At 41.6% G+C, this 22,187-nt stretch overlaps 1 protein-coding gene across 2 annotated transcripts in view; it reads right to left on the bottom strand.

Moving 5' to 3' along the window:
- The window catches only part of nr3c2 (nuclear receptor subfamily 3, group C, member 2), an 89,730-nt gene that overhangs the window by 43,056 nt on the left and 24,487 nt on the right, over positions 1–22,187 (bottom strand). For both annotated transcript variants that reach the window (XM_039613465.1, XM_039613466.1), the window contains one exon: positions 19–146. In XM_039613465.1, coding sequence (XP_039469399.1) covers positions 19–146 — 128 coding nt within the window. The remainder of the gene's footprint in view (positions 1–18; positions 147–22,187) is intronic.

Raw genomic sequence — 22,187 nt, 5'->3', positions numbered from 1 at the left:
TGTGGGATGATGCCATACCTTCCACAGCTCTTTTGAAGAAGACCTTGCAGCTTCCGCATGTTACGACGCCGTAGTGACAACCCGATGCCTCATCTCCACAAACCAGGCACACTTTGGCCGTCGAGGACGGTTGTCTCAGTGGCGAGCTGAAAGGACACACATAAGAGTTCTTCAGACGAGGCATAAATTAACAAGGAATACTCAAAAGTCAACAATAAAACCAGGGCTGACTGTCCCCTTCCCATCTGCATTACGGCATGATGCGCCCTGTGAAACATTCTTGGGTTTTTACAACCCACTGACAGTAGCAGCACAATGTGGCTAGCCATAAAAATGTCTGCCAACCGGGAGAGGAGGGCTTTACGCTCCTCGGATTTATGGTTTCTCCAAGCTTACCAGGATGACACTGAAAGAATTATAGAGGAGATTATTTAAATTCAATAAGCAGAGAGACACAGAGCAGGGTGTCAAATTTAAGTAGGATCCAAAACACCTCTTCTCTGGCATGAAACCGGACTGGAAAAAGAGTTCAGAGGTGGACTAAAATGTCAAAAACGACGGTGGAACAAAAGCCCTACTGTGTTATAGGTAAAACTATATATATCGAGTTTAAGGCCAAAGATCACGGGTGTGAATGAGCACTGACGTGTGCTGTACTGTAAATAGCATGACGTGTTGAATTTACTCGAAACAACGCAACAAACAGGCAAGACGACACGAGTGATGAGTCTGCTGATCTAAGGCGTTGTTTACTCTGGCATCATTTACTTCTTTTACCACTGACTGATTCCTGCCATTACAGGCTCATTAAATCCCAGGATAAACAGTATGTTCTTACTAATGCGCCGTTAAATGGGAGAATTAGTTAAGACTTGCAGTTTACCCACTCCTGAAAATGAGACCATGGGGGTCATGGCGAGGAGTGTCACTGGTAAAACCTGATGTGTCAGTTTCCACCCGAAGAAAGATCATTATTTTTATGTAATGTTTCTGCTTGCCAAACCTAAATGTGGACCATTCCAGGAAGATGTTGGATAAAAGATCGAGAATCGAGTTGGTAGAAGCTAATTAGTGATTCTACATTGGATGTAACTTCTTTTTTTTAATTAGTTTACATCTGTAAATACCGGCCGATGGACTGATTGACGAGGTGGAGCTCTAGACCCAAATCTCTTCTGGTAGAAAACAGAAACATTTCCATAAATCTGATATATCGTCACCATGAGCAACTGTGGATTATCAATGCAAGAGCTCCAATGAAGTAACACTGACATTTTTCCCATCATTTAGTCTCATTTAAAAACCCTATCCAGTTTGCAAAAGACCACAAATTATATTTTCAAACTAAAAAAGAAGTCCAGTCTTATATATGCATTGAATTCACAGTATTTTAATATAAAATTTCAATCTAATGAGTTTTAGGTGTTGCTCTTTCTTCTGTAGATTTGATGGTGTGAGTAAAACTGGAATGGGCCTACATTAATCAGCTGTCCTATAGTAACCACCAGCACAGCTGTACTGTACAGTGAACCGGTTAACATTTACGTTCTACGTGCACAAAAGTTTTTGTCACGTCTAGACACAAGAGAAAAAAAAAATCAGGACATTCACTATAATCTTTAACAAAACGTTTCCCTTCATGCTCAAACACACACAAAGAACACAACATGTAGATTGGTACAAAGAGAGAACACCTTGTATCAAAACATTCAAAGTGGCCTCAGCTTCCCCTTCTTTTCTGTGCTAATTACCTCTCTTCCATCTCAATCAATAAGATGCAAGGTGATTGTCTGGTTAACATTCTCCGTACATCCTTCATCAAACCAGCTGCCAAGCGCTCTCTTTCTCTCTCTCCCCCCCCTCCCCTTTTCTCTGTCTCTTTCCCAGTCTCTTTCTCTCATGCACATGCATTTCCTCCAGGGGACGAGCTGGAAAGGGGTACAGCAACAGCACACTCAGATACAATCAGGACCACTGATCTAATTCCCTCTTGTCCATCTACACACACATTCAATTTGTTAGGACGCTTAGAGGAGTCTCTGGTGAGGTGTTTGTCTGACTTGATCTTTCTGGCAGCGGGCCTCACGGTTTCAGCTTAATGTGAGTGCAAGGGTGTGTGCGTGCACAAATCCAATACGTATCAAGATGTGTTTCCAGCATGTTTATATGCTGAATATTCCCCCCATACATTGGCCTTTTCACACCATCACCAAACTGCATTAAGGGGAAGACAATCCAATCCAAGAAAAACAGCCCCGGAAAGTTTCACGGCCAAGAGCAACACGAGGAGCAGATGAGAGGTCTCTCTAAAGTATGCCTCTAATATCGAGTCAGTGGTCAACCTTTTAATAGTGCCGCACATTAAAGCCTTGTCGCTGCGTGCCAGCCTGCCTGCCTGCTGGTCCACCAACAAGGTGACTTCCCCTCCCTCAGAGAAGTATATAGGTCATTTGCTCTCTCTGCTTATGAAACCAGAGCAGACAGGCCAGGCTGCAGTGACTGTGCACCAACGTCTGCCAGTAGCCCAGAACTAAAAACGAGCAGCCAGACATTCCCAAATCAGCCTGTTTTAGCAGTGCTATAAGCCTACAGTTTGCACATACATAATATACAAAGAATATTAGCAATTTTGTAACAATTTTTATAAGCTTACAGTAGATGCAATTACAGCCCCTAGCTGAAACCAAAATGGGGATATAGTGGTTATATTTTGTGTGTGTGTATCTGACTACTGGGCCACAAGAACAAAACAAATGAATGACTTTCCTTTTTTAGGTCTGCCAATTTAGTGGTTTGAAATATTAAGTGGTCACAGTTTATGTCTGCTTTGATGAAACTTAAATGATGATGCGCGACTTGGTGAAATGTCTTGTTAAAGCTAGATGTCTAAAATGTTAATTCCCACAGCCTCGTGTCACATTTCATCATGAAAAAAGACTAAAAAAAACAGAGTCAGAAAGCAGAGTTAATGGTGACTCAGTACAGATGTTCTTTTTTGGGGGGGTATCCCTAATAATAGTTCTAAAACAATGCACAGGATGATTATTTCTGCAAAAAGTTCTGCAGGCAACTGCTGTGAACCGGGAATGGGACCTTTTTTTTTTTCTTTTCTTGACCCCTGTCTTCTCTATTTCTGGGTACAGTCTCAGACTAACTCAATGGGACTGACTGCACAGATCAAAGGTCTCATTCTTCGCTCCAGTTGCTTTTTTTCCCTTCAAACTGAAACCCCAGGGCAGCAGTTTCATTGTTTTCAGTGTCCTTTCATCTTAAAAGATAACACACAAAGCTAACAACTGATTTAGTTGCTGTGTATTTCCCATGAGGGCCCAGATGAGTACGAGTACACAATGCCCGATTCCTCCCACCAAAATGTACAAACAGAAGTGTGTGTCTTGTACTTGCTCTTGCTCCCTCCTTATCAGACCAACGTGCTGCTTGGGGAAGATATTAATGAAAAAACCAAAAATGAAAAGAAGCGTGTTATCTTGAAGGCAGAGAAAAGCCCAGTGCGCCCACCAAACTGTGTGTAGACCAAACCGCAGGACAGATGTTGCTCAAATTGGCCTCGTGGTTTGTTTTTTTGGGGGGTTTTTTTACGAGTAATTCGGATGTCACACTGAGAGCATTCTTCAAATGGTTCAAATATCTCCACCCTCTCTCAGCTGCAGCAGGAATGCTCAGTCATTAAGAGCTACAGCCAGGAAGGATGGTCATTTTAGCCACAGATTTATCAGAATCCGGAAAACTGATAATGACTCTAGTCACTCACAGCTGGTCTCTCTTTTTTTATCAGGGAGTCTTCTTTGGCCCAAGTGCATATCCTCCGATAGCCATAAAAAAGGTTAATACAGGTCACAACAAAGGGGCAGCAATCATTTGACTAAGGCATAACAAGAACAATTAGTTGCTATAGAAACCACGCCGTTGAAGAAAACTAACGAACGAGGGAGACATATAGAGGAAGTCCAGGGGGCCGGAGTTATTCTGGGTTTATCAAGATAACGTCATTATGGGTGAATAACTGGGCACGAAACGGCTTTATGATGGACGACAGCGAGCCTTCGTGGTTAGAAATGAACCCTGTGACCCGCATGCTGTAAGTACATTAGCATGACAGAGTCAGTAAACAAGCGAGTGAACCACAGACAGGGCACTGTTATGCAGAGAAACAATGTCCTCATCATGCATGTTACACTGCCTGTCGCACACAAACACACGCGTGTGTGCTGAACTTTGTTTACACCGCTGTACAGCCGGCCGCCTACTGTACAGATAAATGCGCGCGTTTGTGCGTGCGCGCGTGCAGACGCACTGACTCGCTCATTCTAGAGGCTGTTATCACAGGGATAGTTCAGATTAAGTGCCACAGCCTCCCTGAACCTGCCCTTCATGAAAGAGAAGCATCCTTGACTCTGGAAAGAGAAAAAAGGGAAAAGAAAAAACAGCTTCCACGGTACAGTACCTCTCTACAGTCTGGCCTACAATATTTATGTAATACACACCCTGGCATGCTGAAAAACCTTAAGCTAGACCAGTTCAAAGAATATTTATGTAACGCATAACTTGGCATGTTGGGAAAGGTAAAGGTAGATTAGTTAGAAAGAGGACGAAATGGCTTACATAACCATGAGCAGACAGTATAAACATTAGGCTGACACCCACTCGCCGCCTCTCAAAGGGAGAGAGGTCTTATGGGTAGTGTTAATGAGCCACGAGGGATTTATTTTTCCTGGTGAAGGTGACCCTGGCATTGGGCAGAGAGTACCTGAGCATACAGAAATATGAGATTTCCTCTTTGCTAGGCTTGTGTTACACATGTGTTAAGGTTACAGTATAATCTACTCTGACTGCTGCTTTTGGTTAAGAAAGAGGAATCAGCCTTAAGATGTTTAGCACACCTGTGAATGTTTATTGCCTTTTCTTTTTTCTTGCTACATTACAATTGATAAAGAGTCAAACTACAGGGCTTATGTGAGTATTTCACCAGCCAATAATTTGTATTATGTAAGCCGTGTTTGCATTTCTCATGTTAAACCCAAAGCTGTCATGTTGTCTCACCTCCATGGATTATTCCCGCAAACTTTAGGTGACCTTACCCATAAGAGCGAAATCACATTTATCTTCCTTTTAGAAATCCACTGTTTTGACTGTAAACAAAGCCGTAGAAATGCAGACACGCACGCAGACACTCCGCCCTCTTAAGGCGTTCATACCGCCTTGGTCGACGGGAGGATACAGACGACGCCCGCTATCGTTCTGATCTACACAGTATCCAGTTTGGACTCAACATGTCTGAAGCTGTACCCGTTTTCAAATTCCATAAACAACTTACAAACATCAACATCACAGATGCTTTTTTTGGCCCAACTTTAACCTTTTCTTCAGCGTGCAGCTGCAGCTGAACGGCCCAGAGGCTTTGTTTTTACACAAGCAGTGGGTACCTTTAGAGCAGCGGGAGGATAACTCACCGGGTTTAGAGTGGCCGGAGCGGTTGAGCATTTCAACCTCATCTTAATTCCTCACCGTCGCCCGCATTGAATGAAATTAATCACCTGAGATATTTTGGCTAAGTGGTAAAGCATGGGGGCATGAATCTCAGAAAGATGTGGCAGGGTGTTATTATCTGGTGAGGAGGATTATCATGGCTGGAAACTCCCGTAATTCGTGCCTGCCGAGGACAGAGAGGGACTGATCGCATGCATCCAGTATAAAATTAGACACTGGGAAGCCAGCGGATGCCCAAAACTTCATTCATGCTTTTTATATGTTGCACATATGTACCTTTTACATCAGATTTTAGGTATCCAAATTTCTGAGTACTTCTCCTGAACCAAAAACTCAGGCTTCAGGCTACACACATTTCTTTATATGGTGATCTTCTTGCATTCACAATTTAACTGAGTTGTATTATAAGCAATTAAATTATTCCAGCATGCAAATAACTGTCGGTGTGTGGTGCTACCATACGTTTGTTTGGTGACAACGGGAGAAAAAAACAAACAAAAACATTTTACTAGCTACATTACCTTTCATGTTTTATGATAGGAGATGACATTTAAGCACATTTTCCACACTTACACCTATTTACAGCACAGGGTAAATATGTCGTGCGTCAGGTAGCGAATGTTTTATTTACCGAGCTGAGATGTGCTGCTGTTGTCTTTGTTTCTGTGAATATTTGTGCTGCTCACTCAGATCAGGCTTGAACATTTATGGGTGGGTTTGAGAAGTTGCCAGTTTCCACTCAAGTAAGTGAAAATATATTACTTGGTTGCAGGGCTTAGCGCTGTCGCCTCACAGCAGCGAGGTCCTGGGTTCAAATCCACCAGCTGGCCGGGGCCTTTCTGCGTGGAGCTTGCAAGTTCTTCCCTGTGCTTGCGTGGATTTCCTCCGGGTACTCCGGCTTCCTCCCACAGTCCAAAGGCATGCGTTTTAGGTTAAATGTTCAGTCTGAATTGGCCGTGAGTGTTGAATGGTGGTCTCTGCATGTTAGACAGACTGGCAACTTATCCAGGATGTAATCTGCCTTTTGTACTATGACAGCTGGAATAGGCTGCAGCCCTCCCACAACCCTGAACCGGACAAGCGGTTAAGAAGATGGATGGATAGCTGCATAGTGTTTTTTATTTAGGAACCTTCACACCAACCAAAGGATGAGTTAGCACTCACGGGGTTAAGGTGCTGCCCCTTGGCTGGCTTCCTGAAGCTGACCAATCAGAATAAAGCTGACCTTTAGAAACGATGGCCTAAGGAGCCCTGAGCTAATATTGCCTCTTTCCAGGCAGAGGCTCAACTCAGGAGCTGCATAACAGGCAGAATGAGTTAAATAATCTTTTCTCTCTTTTCCACTCTCCTCTCACCCAGACTGGTTGAGGCAGATGGAGAGCCTTCCTGAGCTCGGTTTGCTCTGCGTTTTATTTCTGTTAAGAGTTCTGTCGCCAAGCGCTTACTTGAGGTAATTTTTTTCTCTGTATCGCAAGATTACTTTACATTATGTCAAAAAATGTATTTAATACATTGAATAAGTAAGGATTTTTTTAAAGAATAAACTGTAAATCATTTCATAATATGCAAAACAACTCACTTTCTACTGCTCACCTTCACATGATAGCAACCCTCAGGTATATACCTCATCCAATATTAAGTCTTGTTGTATTTGTATTCATATTATGTCACTATATTTATGTTATCTAAGTCTTTTTATGTGCCATGTGAGGGAGTATTGCTTAATTTCATAATTTCATTATGCTTGCATAATGAAAATAAAGAGTCTTGAACTGAATCATGCAAAGCCACAATTGTGGAGTCCCAGAATAAAAAAAACGAGTATTATATGTTACCCTTAAAGTCTTTGTGAGCCTTGGTGAGCTGTATTCGCATGCATGCTTTTCATACTTTTCAAACTGTACATTAAAAAGTTTAGTGTAGCCGTGATAAAATTCATCTTTACATAATGCTACACGAAAAATAGACAGTTCCTATAGAGTTTAAGGGGTCAGCACACCCACTCATTCATTTGGCCACACGCAGTCCACAGAGTTCACAGGGTAACGCGCAAAGCTTGAACCAGGCCAAAGAGGTCCAGGACTGCAAGAAGCTTAATTTAGATGCATCTTGCATCCCCTGCCTTAGAAATGATGTACACGGACAACGGATGAGCAGAAGTTTGGGTGCAAGTCCCACATCTTAAAAACTTTCTCCACTTGGAGTGTTCTTTTTCAGACTTGAGTGGACTCGCCTTCAGAAACCTGTAAAATGTATTTTTCAATAACCCCGCAACAGAAAACAAGGCAACAGCTTTTACTATGCTGAATTTATTCAGACAAAACAATCCTACTATTCATTTGCTGAGCTCTGCAGCAGCTTTGGCAAACCACCTCCTCGAGTCTTGCAGCATTGTCTTTAAAGCACTGGAGAACTTAAGTTCCTCACGTGCTCCTCACACCAATCTGTTGCTGCTTCGCTAATTTTCTGGTTTTGAGCTGCCAGTTTTCAAAGCTGCTCTGGACTGGAATCAGAAAACAGCCACGAAACAGCTGGGAACACAATTCGGCTGACATGTTGAGAAACTTCATTGTTGGGCATCAGGTTGACTTCCAGACATGGGAAATTGAGAAACAATGCAAACAAGGGGCCAGCGATAAACACAAAATGTTCAGCACACAAAGGAACATGAAATTCCACGATTAGAACCCGAACTCGCATTTCCCTCCCCAACCTAAACCTATGTGATAACAGCAAAAATAAGCAGGACAGTGGGCTTAAATCTAACTAAATACACAAAGGGGAACCTGTTTTCGTCACCTTTGTGAAGCACGGCTCAGGAATGACTTGAATCAAACTCACTTCCACGAAGGAAAACACAAATGGACCACTTCAAAGTCACGCTGATAAATCTGGTTTTGTTACAGAAGCAAATCCTTTGATTTCAGTGGCATGAATAAACTCTAGCCCCGACCTCCCTTGATGTTCATGTTTCAGCTTTATTTCCTGCTTACTGTGCTCTCTCTCACTCTCTCTTCCACCAACTCCGAGCAGTACCTGGCTCCTTACGTACTATTTGTCTATAGCCAGATTTGGGCCCCGTTGCCTGCACAGGAAGTGACCTCCAAACTCAGCTTAGAGGCCCTAGGACAAATGAGAAAAACAAATCCCTAGACAGGGAGATTATCTTTAAGGGATCAGCTCTGACCTGAGCCACCTCCATGCCACAAACTCATTAACCTCTGTTCTCCACTTTCTAGCAACAGTTAGTACGCAGCTGACTCCTGTTTACATTGACCTTCCTGTGAGCAAGAAGGGTCTACCGAATAAAATTAAAGTATATCATAGGCCAAAGGTTGGCATTTCAACTCTAAAGCATGTAAATGTAAAAGACCTGAGCTTGTGAGTGCAGAGAAATGAAATGTGCCAGACAATATTTTATTCAAGAGATGACCTTTTCCTTTCCCTTGTGATACAAAAAGGCCTCACTCTGAATGTAGGTTAATGTACACTGGCGCTAACACATGTTGCCAGCAACCCTACGCATTGGCTGTCACATGTGATCATCCTTAACACCCACCAGTCATTTACAATTCTGCCAGGACAAACGTGTCAGATGAGCAGACAGCGAGTCCAGTGTATATATGCGAGGGGAAATGCTGCACACACAAACCATAGTACATTAAGATATATACTGAGGGATAGAGTTAGCAATGGGGCTGTCAAGTGGATCTATTTAGGGGCTTTATTGTATGTAGAGCTAATAGTCAAGCGGCTCACTAAAGTCACAGGGTATGAAACCTCAACCTCAAGAAGCTGGCTGTGCACAGGAGCCAAAACCAAGTCTGGGGTTGGCCGAGATCCAGGTGGTTAACACCACAGCTTACATTCTGGATGTCGGCTGCTGTGAGCTGCTCTCCAGTCAGTCAGCGTTTCTATAGCATCTGACAGGTTCAACAGCAGAAGAGCAGTCTTACGAACTGCTAGGAGTCTCCTTCCTGCCTGCTTTCAGCCACTTAGTCAAACTGCTCCAGACAGCAACAATCAGGAGCCAATCAGGTAATGAATGTATATGGATAGAAACAACAACAGCAGAACCTCACATATTTTCTTTAGACTTCTATGCACTTAGGAGCAGTTCAACAAGGTAGTCGGTTAGGACAGTTTCCATATTTCACAGTTTTGTGTTTCTTTTTTCTTCCCCAAGACAATAAGCTAATGCACATTAACCAAAACTGTCAGCGGATACAATGAATAGTTCAAAGAATCATGTCTACAGTTTGTCCAGAAGCACTGCGCCTGCTCATTATAAATGTTTACTCCCTAAAAGGTCAACTTAACAATTCGGACTTCACAAGTACAAAAGGTCCCATACATTTGGTACACATGAACACACACACACACACACACACACACAATGTTGGTGTTCATCTCCGAAGGATTACAGGCCCAGATGGTCTCTGGATGAACAATGCAACACCTGCTGACGGACATAGTGCAATTAGGTTCTCACATTAAAAAAAAAAAACTACAGCAAAAAAGGAGAACCTAAAGTGAATCATCAAAGGTACACATATGCTTGTGCTGACTAATCTCACTCTTGGCTAATCTCTGCATGACTACAACCCTAACCATGGCTTAATCCGACACCCAGTTGATCTTTGATCAAGGTCAACCCCTAAAACCTAAAACCAATGGACGCCTAAGTCTTCCGACTCTCACTCGGTAACTTTATTCACATTCGGCGAGCATCTGCAGCGAAGATAAAGAAGTATCGCGTGTCATGTTTGTGAAGCTGTCTCACCTTGTTCCTGCTGTTATGCTATGAAATGTTTTAAGCAGCGTGACAAACAGAAAACAAATACTCTCTGATTTCTCATTTCAAACAAAGTGAAACTTGACCAGATAGGCTTTAACGAAGAGGAAACAGAATAGCTGAATGATTTCACTTAATACTGTTTTCATGAAAAAAGAAATACGAGGAGCTCAGCGGTGCAGGTGTAATTACACGATTCAGCAAATCAAGCATATTTACCTCTTGCATCTCTATCATGCACCAGATGCACCCGGCCATCACTGCCCAGTGCCCGGACTTGCTCTAACGCCAAAGTCTATTTAACATGTTGCACAAAGAGATGTGTGCTTGCTGTGTGCAGAGACTACGATGAGGAGTGGGAGGGTGTGAGTGGCTGAAAAATCAAGGGACACTGTTTTTACCCACTGTTATCAGCATACATCATCGCTGCACTTACACAACTTGTAACACGCATGGGATCCCAATTTCCTGTTCAAAACAAGAGGTTAAAAATAACATCAGTCATTGTAACCTTGGCTCAGGTGAGACTGGCTTCACAGGTGTAGGTGACTATAGATCTATATTTAATAAGGTGAAAGATTTGCAGTGGTGCATGTGGCTGCCCTTTCAGAGCAGGCGCTCATGTCACCTTTTATGGCCAGCCACTTCCGGGACGGTGATGAGTGATGATGAGGCACAGGAAAGGAAAATAAAAGGTTAAAAAAAATTCAGTTCAAACTAACCACCAAGATTGAACCTATTTTAAATCAATCATTTTAAAATTATAAGTGATTTTGGATAAATTTCTTATAACATAAATAATTGCCCTGCAATTAGGTGAACATTGTGGATTTCAGTTTTTCAAATAAAAAAGGCAAACAGTTTAGTGTCAAAAATATAGTGCAAGTTTCCCCTTGTTTGTATAAGCCTAGCGTTGCCAAAGGGGCGGGTGCGGTTATGGACCTATAAGCTGTTTGCCCATTGACATTATAGAACAAAGACAGAAGCTACTAATGACCAACCTCCAGAGCAGAAAAATGACGCTAACATCGAGTATTAAATATGGTACACTCATTGGCTAATGGCTTATGATTGACAATTTGTTAGCCAATGAGCAAGTGCTCTTACAGTATCATGCCCCCCTCCTCGTCACATCTGCTTTTTATTCTTTTTGTAATTTCATAGATGGCACTACTCTCACGGCTTCAAAGCTGCACTTCAGAAACCAACAGGTACGTAGTTACCATGACCATATGTGCATATTTTATACCGTCTATGAATGTAGCATGCTAACCTAGCTACCTAGTGTTACCTAACTTAGCTCTCCACGCTTTTTCATTAAACGGTAGCATCTGGCTCACAGAAGTCATTAGCTTCAAAATGTAGATTGCCAGCCTCGGGACACGTAAAGTGTGTGTGTGACACCGAAAGACTGAATGTTAATGTATAGATAAGAGAAACCTGGAAAGCAAAAAACTACTACAGCCATAATAAATGAAAGCGTCTGCACCAAAGATGCAGTTTTTTTTTTTTTTTCAAATTGAAAAGCCTATCTGTGGTAAACACCATATCAGGTATTACAGATTGTTCTTTTGGTGTTTAAGTGCAAGAGAATTTTGAAATAAAACATCCTCTACAGCAGCGGTCCCCAACCTTTTTTGCGCCACGGACCGGTTTATGCCCGACAATATTTTCACGGACCGGCAATGAGGTGTCGCGGATGAATACAACAAAATAAAACTAGTGCCGGTACCGAAAAAAAGAAGATTTATTCATAACACACGTGAAAAGACCCAGGAAAACCAAGTTAACGATAAAAACGATAACAAAATAACGTTGAAAACCGATAAAAACCCTGAAAACCATACATTTCACACCTGAGCCTCAACTCTCGCGGCCCGGTACCAAACGACTCACGGACCGGTACCGGTCCGAGGCCCGGGGGTTGGGGACCGCTGCTCTACAGTATACAGTGCCCAGAAATTTGAAGTCAGAACTTAACCAAATAAAAACAGCAAAAATTCTCATGCGTATTCACACTCATTTCACATCCCATCCTTTTAATATCAATCATTTGGATTTCTGACAGTTTTTAGTGAAAACAATAAAATAATTATCATTAAATATTTAATTATTTTGGTATATATTTCATTATAAATCTCATATATTGCCAAAATATAATTCACTTGAATTATATTGGATAGATGGATGGATGGATGGATAAGTTGTCATACAGTTTATAACAATGACTTCTGGCTTCTCAACTGGTTCTTGTCTTTATCTTTGAGATTATATTGGAGAAAAACTAATATTTAAAGAAATTGTGCCAAAAAACAATCACTAGAAACCAATATATTTACATTTTCTGACAGTAAGTGGATTAATTAGTAACTATTAATTAAATTCAGTTTATCTACTTACAAGAACACCTAGCAACAACATACTACATGATGAATATATCCATGTAAACCCTATGCATAAAAGTACAGACATGTGCACAAGGTAAAAATCTCCTTCCATTTTATAATTTCCCTTCATGCTGCACTTTTAATAAATCGTCAGGTTTTACCACAAAGATGTCCTGTTCCAATAACACATTAGCCCAACTAAATACTCCAGGGGCCCAGAATATCTCCCACATTTTCCATGTGTGGGAAATACTGTTGATTCAGAGGTTCTCTCTTTCCTCTCACTCCCTGCTGCTCTTCCCCTCCCCACATTGTGTATACACTTCATGTCATTGTTTGAGGTGTATGAAACTGAATTTTATGGTAAATACATAACATCTTGGGCTCATTGCATAAATATTTAAGAACAGGAGACGGGCCTCAGGTGGAGAAGACGGTGAAAGTCAGCACAGTGGCATAATGGTAAGGGTAACTTATTTGAGAGGTTTTTGTTATTATGAAGATTAAGATTAAAAAAAATAGAATTAGAGTGTAGCTTTTCTAAAGATAGATCTTTTTCTTAAAGAGACTACTCAGAGTCCAACCTGAGAGGATTTTAAAAAATATTTGAATTACATTTTTTTGTGAGCAGCCGTTTAGTCTCAAGTGACATGCTGAGCTCTTAAACAGGAGGCCGTGGGGATTTACACAGTGAACAAAGGATTCCCTATTGAAACACTGCTTTGTGCAGCAGAAAAGCAGCTTGTAGCTCTACATTTTCTATCTATTCACTGTTCTGCTTCATGTTGCGAAGCCCGCCAGCACTAATGAGTACCTTTATAAAAGGAAATAGAGCGTAATTGCTTTTTCTGAGACATGAAGAGACTTGGGTGAAATTGGGAAAGATGTCTGTCAAACCCACATAAAGCACATATATTCACATACATGTATACTGTACCTTAATATACAGTACTATGCAATAGTCTTGAGGCACCCCTCTTTATATTTCTTTATATTTTGATATGCAAGTGATATCCAAGTGCAGTGATCTATTAAAAAAGTGTGCAAATATACATTGAAAAGCAGTATATAAGACAAAAAACAGAGCTTGAGCAATTGTAACGATCTTGAAAGTGAATATTTGGTGTGACCACCTTTATCTTCTATACAGCCTGAACTCTCGTAGCAAGTTTTCCTCCCGTTGAACTTCTTTAAGTAGTCTTCAGGAATAGGTCTCAGGGTTTCTTGAAGGACATTCAAAGCTCTTCTTTGGATGTTTCTGCCTTTTGTTCTGTTCTGTGTAAAGATGATCCTACACTGCTTCAAAAACGTTGAAGTCCGGACTCTGAAGAGTCTTACAGATACTGGTCATGTGCTTTTTAGGGCTGCCATTTCTTCTTTTATACGGCACATGTTGAGTTTCCTTCATTTTTAGGACACACTGCAGATCATGCCAAGATATACCAGGTTTCCAGCTACCAGCTCTTTGGAAATCACCTTGGAATTTTTTGAAGATGATTTTGAATAAGATAGAGATATCATGTATTTTTTGTAAAGTTGAATTAAATTACAAGTCTGGCTCCTTGGAGGCAAAATATAAAGAAATGAGGGGTGGCTCATGACTTTTGCACAGTTCAGAACATGACTGGCGCGGCGCATAAAGATTTTTGACACCAAACTGGCAGCCGATCAGTGTGCCACTAACGCCCCTTTATGTAAATTTCCCCCCCATCCATCCTCTGTCTGTCCACACAGGCTTTATATGAGGACGCCTGTCATAACAGCCATTTTGAAGGGTGAGGCATGCCCCGTTGCACTGGGATGCCTGGCCAAAGTATACAAACCCTAGTTACTGTAAATTCAGAAGAAGTGCTATGCTGCTCTGAACAGATCTGTCACCAGCAAACTCCACTGGGAAACAGAGGTCATGATTTCCATTTACACCTACTTCTCCTACACATAGATGTTATTGTTTAAAGCCTTGCTGGTGTAAGCAAGTTAATGTAAAGCAGGCATATGCTTCTGTCTGTGTGGGTTTTTTTTTTTTTAAATACAGAAGTTATAATTCCCAAAAGGCTGAAACTTGAAGGCCCGCTGCTCCACTGGAGAGGCTGTACATTTCCTTTGAGGTTCAAGATGAAGGTTTCTCTTCTGTTCTGAATAAATCAGCAACTGGCTTGGCCCGTCATTACAGTGAAACAACGTCTCTCTGTTTCTGTAGTTAACTCGCGATCCTCTTCAGCAAAAGACAAAAGCGTAACTCTTCAAAAAAGAAAAATTCTTGTTTTCTTTTTTCTTCCCAGATGTGAAACAATTGCCATTTGGCCACATCTTTCAAGCTTTTTAAGCTCTCTGGTTCAAAAGAAACTTTTATTACTTCATCATACTGATTTCTCCACTGATGTTCTCCTGCCACCTTTTTCGTGTCGAGGACTGACTTTGGTATGCTGCTGAAAGGTCCTTACCCCAGCTGCTGCTCTTTAACAGTGCCTCTGTAAACACTCCTGCTTCCTCAGCTGTTCTGTCAGAGGCTCTCTGCTCCTTCGCGTCTCTCCTCTCGTATGAACAAATCACACTCCGTGCATTATCCCCGTAATCTCTGACTCCCGCTGAGCAACTTCTTCTAATTTATGTGGATTAAAGCCATTTGTTGAAGATCGCAAAGTGTGCCATCACGAAGCCAAACATCAACATCAGCCTCATGCTGAAGACTTAGATCTTCTATTGTATACCGCAAGCATTAAAAAAAATCCATACATGGTTAGTTGAGCTGTCTCTTTAAACTCATTGCAACCCCGGAGCCCTTTTGTGTCTGGGTTGAACGTACAAACGACTATTTAAAAACTTTTCGTTTGTTTGTTTCGATAGCTTCGTGTTATTAACGTGGCGCAAGCATCGCGTAAATGAATCCGTTGCAGCTTGGCGCCCTCGGCCATCATTCAGAACTAATACACTCGCCGCCGATTAAACGGGGTTAGAACGGCTGCCACGATGCAGTACAACGATGCTACATGCCATTCACTGAAACTGTTTCAGTGACCCATTCTTCATTCTTTTGTTCTCTTTCCTTACCTGAATTTGAAACCCGACCATCAAGGAGGAAGAGTGAGAAAACTGTGAAAGAGTTTAAGCCATCCCACGGCTTATGAAGTTGTTCCAACAGTCTTGCACCCTAGGGGGCCGTTCTAGTCACACCAAATCTATCCAGAGAGACAACAGTGGACCGAGAGTAAATACGGGCTTTTGCAGGTCTGTGCAGCATTAGCATGTATTTCCACTCTTTAGCCACAATAACAGGACATTCAATTTCCCTGTTTCGAGCCACTGAAATCAATTGGTGCAGTTAGGAAAGGCAGAGTGGGGAATGATACACACTAATTCTCTTGGAGAGGGAGGTTAATGTGAAGTGCACAAGGTCAGTACATTTGTAAAGGTAACCTTGGCTTTGCCTGTGACGTTCTCGTCTTTGTTTCTCCCCTCTGTCTTTTTCTTTTTCTCACATGAACACACACAGAGCCACAGAGTCCCTCAGTGGTTGCTTTCTCCTTCACTCGTTCGCTCTCCCCTTCCCCTCTGTCTCTTTCTCCCTCCCACAGCGGCCGTCTCGCACAGCCTCTCCGACTTTCCGAGTTTTCTGTCTGTTTCCCCCATTTCCCCCGTTCCTTCTTCTCTTCCTCCTCTCGCCTGCATGCTAAGGAGGTGTCTCTAAACACATAAGAGGGGCTCAGAGAAAGCTGTGCTGCAATAATTGGATTATTGAGCAATCTGCAAACAAACGTAAGACACAAGGCAAAGGATCAATGCGGAACGCTTGCATCATTTGTGGTGGTCAAAAGCAATCAGTGTAATAAAGCAATCAAACAAGTTGCTGTTCGGGATTAGTGAGTTTAGGAGGAACTTGTGGTGATATGTCAATAATTGCTTATTAGACATCAAAGGAATCTTTCCTCCATGCAAACACTCCCTGTCCAGCCTGCTCTGGTGGATTTGGATGAATGTATGTTGGAAGGCTTAAAGTGAGCCCTGCAGTGAACGTCACAGTCTGTCCGTAGCCGGTGAAATGGCTTTGGGTTCCTATTGTGTATTAATGTCCAGATGGACAGTTGTGTTGTAATCTGCAGCACTTCTGTTTACAGCCAGGTAGTGCTATAAACTGGCTAAATATAGCAGCAGCTTCAGTGAAAGGAAGCATAAACCAAGTGATTGGAAATAAGGAAGAAGCCATCGTAAGAATTTCACTCTGTAACGTAGTCTGTGTAACGTAGACTATGACCTATTTTTAAAAAAAATAGTAAGATTTTGACTAAGGATATTTGTAAGCATTTATTAATTTGATGAATCTCTAAAAAAATAACCACTAAAGTGTTAATAAGTTGAACGGCAAGACTTACGGTACAAATAAATAAATAACTATACACAGTATTTACACAGTATTTGGTCCCCACCTAAGTTAGCTCAGAAAGTTTTCCCATCCTTTTAAGGAATCTTCACAATATTAAAAGATTATTAGAAGATTTCACGGATATTTTGACTGACTAGTGTTAGCAAAATTCAGCTGGCTAGCATGTCAGCAGTGAGCCAATACAAGATAGCTGCTGTGACAAACTCATAAAAATTGCAGATGTAATGACAAATTTAGCTTTCTCACTCTCCGGCCTTAAATCAAGACAATTAAACTTGACATATGAGAAAGAAAAGCTGCAAGGCCTCGCATCCTATTAGCTAGAAGCAGAAAATATTTAGCTCCTTGCTTCAAAAGCAGCTAAAAGGATTACTCATAATACGTAACAATGATATTCATTTTCTTTTAATTGTCGACTTGATTAACTTATTAATTTAGTTAGTAATATATATGATTATCAGACACCTGTAATTAGGGAAAACCTGTTCTACCGCTCATTAATGCAAATATTTGATCAGCCAAATCACATTGCAGCAAATTGGTGCATTTAGGTACACAGAAATGGTCAAGACGACCTTCCAAAGTTCAAACTGAACAGCAGATTGGGGAAGAAAGGTGATTTAAGAGAATTTGAATGTGGCTTGGTTGTTGGGATTTAGAAATTAGCTTTTTCGGTGTCAGAAACCGTGGATCTACTGGGACTTTCTGGCACAATCATCTCTGGTGTTTTCAGAAAATGGTCCAAAAAGTGAAAATATCCAGGGAGCAGCAGTTCTCTCGGCAAAAATGCCTTGATGATGCCAGAGGTCAGAGAAGAATGATTACACTGCTTTCAGCTGATTGGAGTAACTCAAATAACCACTTGTTACAGCTAATGTATGCAGAGGAGCATTTCTGAATCCACAATATGTTGAAGCTGCATGAGCTACAGCAGCAGAAGACCACACCAGGTGCCACCCCTATCGGCCAAGAACTGGAAACCGAGGCTATAATTCACACAGGTTTACCAAAACTGGACACCAAAAGATTGGAAAAATGTTGCCAGGTCAGATGTGTCTCGATTGCTGCTACAATTTTCCCATGATAGGGTCAGAATTTGGCATAAACAATATGAAATTATGGATGCATCCTACCTTATATCAATGGTTCAGGCTGCTCATGGTGTTGTAACAGTCTGCGTGATATTTTCTTGGCAAACTTTGGGCCCCTAAGCATCAATTAAATGGCACGCCCTACCCGAGTATTGTTGTTGACCATGTCCATCCCTTTTTGACCACAATGTTCCCATCTTATGATGGCTGCAAGACAGTGCAACATGGCACAAAGCTCAAGTGATCTCAAAGTGGTTTCTTGAACATCACAATGAGTTCACTGTACTCAAAAGTCACCAGATCTCAGACCAATAGAGCAACTTTGGAATGTGGTCTAACAGGAGATGTGCATCATTGAAGCTGACAAATCTGTACAACGGTCTGAAGCTAACATATCAGTATGGACCAAAATTTCCAGCACCTTGCTGAATCAATGCCATGAAGAATTAATGCAGTTCCGAAGGCAAAAGGTGATCCAACCCAATACTAATAAGGTGTACCTGATAAAGTGTCTGGCGAGTGTAGCGTAACTCCAGTAACAAGGTGATATTTGGCTTGTTTGTCAATTAGGGGGGAGCAATAATAGGAGCTTTAACACGTATGTTTTTTACTGACAGAATAAAGCCATCACCATTCCAGTACACTGCCTGATGTAGAAGCCCCCCAAAAAGAAAAATATATTTCCCCCTGAGATTCTCCAAAACAACAGCAAATCATGCAGTAAATAGCTTACATGGTACATTGTGCACCCACATGCAGCGTATAGTCCCACTATAAAATCAAAAATTACTTTTGACTTCAGAATATGTGCGCAGTTATAGCAAGAGCTTTTTCTAGGTCAACTGAATAAATATTGCCAGTCTCGCATACTTCCTTAAGCAGCAGACAACAGGGGGTAAAAGAAAGACTTCCTCCAAAGTTTGCCAAAGAAACCTGTTTCAGTAACCCTGAACTTCTGGTGTGGAACGTAAAAAGTTGAGCTCCTGCCCGCCTGTCAGGTTGCGGTGAGGAGGGTGTCGATAAAAATGTTATATCGAAATTGACGTGCTGGCAGTCCTTCTAACAAAAGCCATACACTGTCATTCCTACTTTACTGTCTCTCTGAGCACACAGTCACTGAGACCCTCTCGCTGCTTTCTTTCTTCTGCTCCCTCACCCTGTTTTGCACTCCCTCCCTCCCTCCCTCCCCCTTACTCTCTCTCTCCCTCCCTCTCTCTCTCTCTCTCTCTAAAACCCTTATAACATCCTTCGGATTTAAGAGCTTAAATGTCAGTCTCATGATATCAGTGCCACTCAGATTAAGCGCCTTAAATACGATGTAAATGTATAAATGTGGGCCAATGAGTGGGCACCATTCAATCCAATTAGTCGTAATGAAGGCAGTCTCAAGCAATCTGAAAAGCAATAATTTCTAATCATTTTTTTGTGGCTTTTTGTCTAATATACTCCAGATAGACAGCTGAAAATATTCTAGCTTCGTATAGAATTTTGTTCCAGTTTATTCTGTAAGGATGTATGTGGGCACCTTCTCACGCACTTTGAGCACCACCAGGAATTCAGTCTGAAAGCAGCACAGCAATAAAACTAAACAAGGGGCCGTGTGGTGGGTGTGTTTTGCTCCAGGTGCTGGCTTATCAGATGCCAAAGACTGGGCAGTAGGTGGTTATGTAATGAGGAAAGATTTTTAAAGGTTAACACAGAAACAATTCTTTGTCTTGACAGAAGTGAAGAGTGAAATTACCACATTCGCATCTATCAGGACGGTGTGTGATTGCACACATGATTTGCATACAATGTATAGTTTTGCACTTCCAGTTATTCTCAGGCATCTCTCTGTTGCATCCTCTGCTTACATCCAGCTCACAGTGGAGCTTGATGTTCTTTCTTTCTTCACTCATTCAGTTTTTGGGAATTAATGTTTTCGTTTGCCCCCCCCCCAGTTTTATCTGCAGTTTATTTCCAGATTGTTAAACAAGCCTCTGCCAATATCATATGAAAAATGCATACAGGACATAGAGCAGATTGTCCGCTAATCAGAAGATCAATGCTTCAGTGCCCTTATCCATGTTTGCATGTCTTGGGCAAGACTTGGAATTCCTCTTTATGCATCTACCTTTGTGTGAGTGTGATAAATAAATCACCTTAAGTGCATTACTTTAAAATTTTCTTTCCCTTATTTTAGCTCATACTTCAAGGGGAAACCCTCCAGCACAAGAGGAACCTTTGAGTGACGTGTACGCTGATTCATCTCAGTGTACGCTGAGAGGTGCAGCACTTTCAAGTTCCATATTAAAGAATATCAGCATAGACATTTTATAGAAGGACATGGCCCGGCAGTACGATCCAGGCTTTATTAAATCTATATGCAACAGAGGAAATACAAGGTGATTCTGACTCATCAAAGCAAAATATTTTTCAAAACTTAGCTACAACTTCCTCTTAACTTCCAATTGCACCAAGGGGGTAAATGAACCAGAGACTGATTTAAGTAGACCAAACAGATGTGAAATCACCTTTACTAGATGCTATCCCTGGTCAGATTTGACTAGCATGTGCTGGTAACATTAGCCTACTTTTTGGACACCATCATAAGCGACTTGTGAGCTTCAGTTCGATGGAGGGAGCCTCTAAGGTTAGTGGCTTATTCTATAGGTGACAACACACAAGTCTGAATTCACAAGTCGTCTAATTATGTTGGAAACTTTGAAAACACACAGAGGTAAATGCAACATCCACCTGCTTGCTGCTGCTGTAGCCTTACTGCTGCTATCCCAACCAGCAGCATAAACCTTCCTATTGGATGTGCAAGTGCAAACAGAGAAAAAACACCCCTTGAGGTTATGTAGTTCTTGGGGGAACATCACAGCAGGTAGTTACCCTCAGGAAATCCCCAGTAGCTACCTTCAAGGAGTGAAGGAGGACTCGAGGCATTTCTAAAACCTGTTAGTATACAAAACCTCATATTCTTTATTTTCAGTCAAGACAATGCAAAAGGGCAAATCCCACACGGCACATCGCATATACTGTGTGGTCAAACCTTTGCTTTGATTAGGCTTTGTGGTTTTACATCTAAATACGAGTCGTTCGCTATATTATACACCCTCTAAACAGTTGTTACAGCTGATTGGCGGTTTGCACTATTTGTGGTTTGCTTCAGCTGCAACCCACCAAATTCCACATCTTATTATTTCCCCTAAGGTGTACTTGAACAAATTAAGTGTCAGATTACTTTAAATTTTCATCTATCTGATGTAATCTGGAGGGCAGTGCAGGGTTTTGCAGTTGGGGAGAGTGTGTGCTTGCGTGCATCGCGTCTGCCAATGGAAGCCTCGTTTTTTGGAGAATCAAATATTAGTAGGCTGCATTGATTTTGGAACAAACCTCTACGTTCTTGTGAGAGCTCAGTCTTCCTGCCAAGTTTGTCTGGTCTGTCTACTCGCTCTTCCTCTCTAAGCAGTCATTTCTCTGAACTGTGTTCAATATGCAGAACAACAGTCGCTCCATATATCTATTTCTTGTCGCTCTCTTACGGTGTTAGTAGACATCAAGCTAGGTAATAAAAAAATCATTAAAATATCTTGTTAACAATAGCGAGCTACCGTCTCTGCTCAGACGTGGATGTTCGTTTCACTTCAAAATGTCAAAGGGAAGCTAAATCTTGGTCTTCGGTGCCTCACCTTGAGCTGCAGCAAGCCGGGCTGTTTAATGTTTAAAATTCAAGCCTGATGCATAAACTTAGTGGCAAGTCTCTGGCTACGAGCCAGAAGGAAAAGATGACAGGAAGGGCAAGAGACTTTGTTTGCCTTACATTCCTTTCTCCCTTCAGGCATCCACTGTAAAGGGTATTTCCTCTTGCTGTTTAAAATAAACAGCATACTGTACATGGCCTTAATGCTTTCTCTAATGGTGCTTCTCATGTAGCACAAGGACAAAGCAACTTATTCATACTATTTGCGCTATTTTCAGACCCATGTCTCATTTTAGCAACTATAATCATTACTATTAGGCACATGTATTTCCTGGGT

Source organism: Oreochromis aureus, linkage group 6, assembly GCF_013358895.1.
Source record: "Oreochromis aureus strain Israel breed Guangdong linkage group 6, ZZ_aureus, whole genome shotgun sequence".
Lineage (NCBI taxonomy): Eukaryota > Metazoa > Chordata > Actinopteri > Cichliformes > Cichlidae > Oreochromis > Oreochromis aureus.
This window is presented reverse-complemented; position numbering and strand designations above follow the sequence as displayed.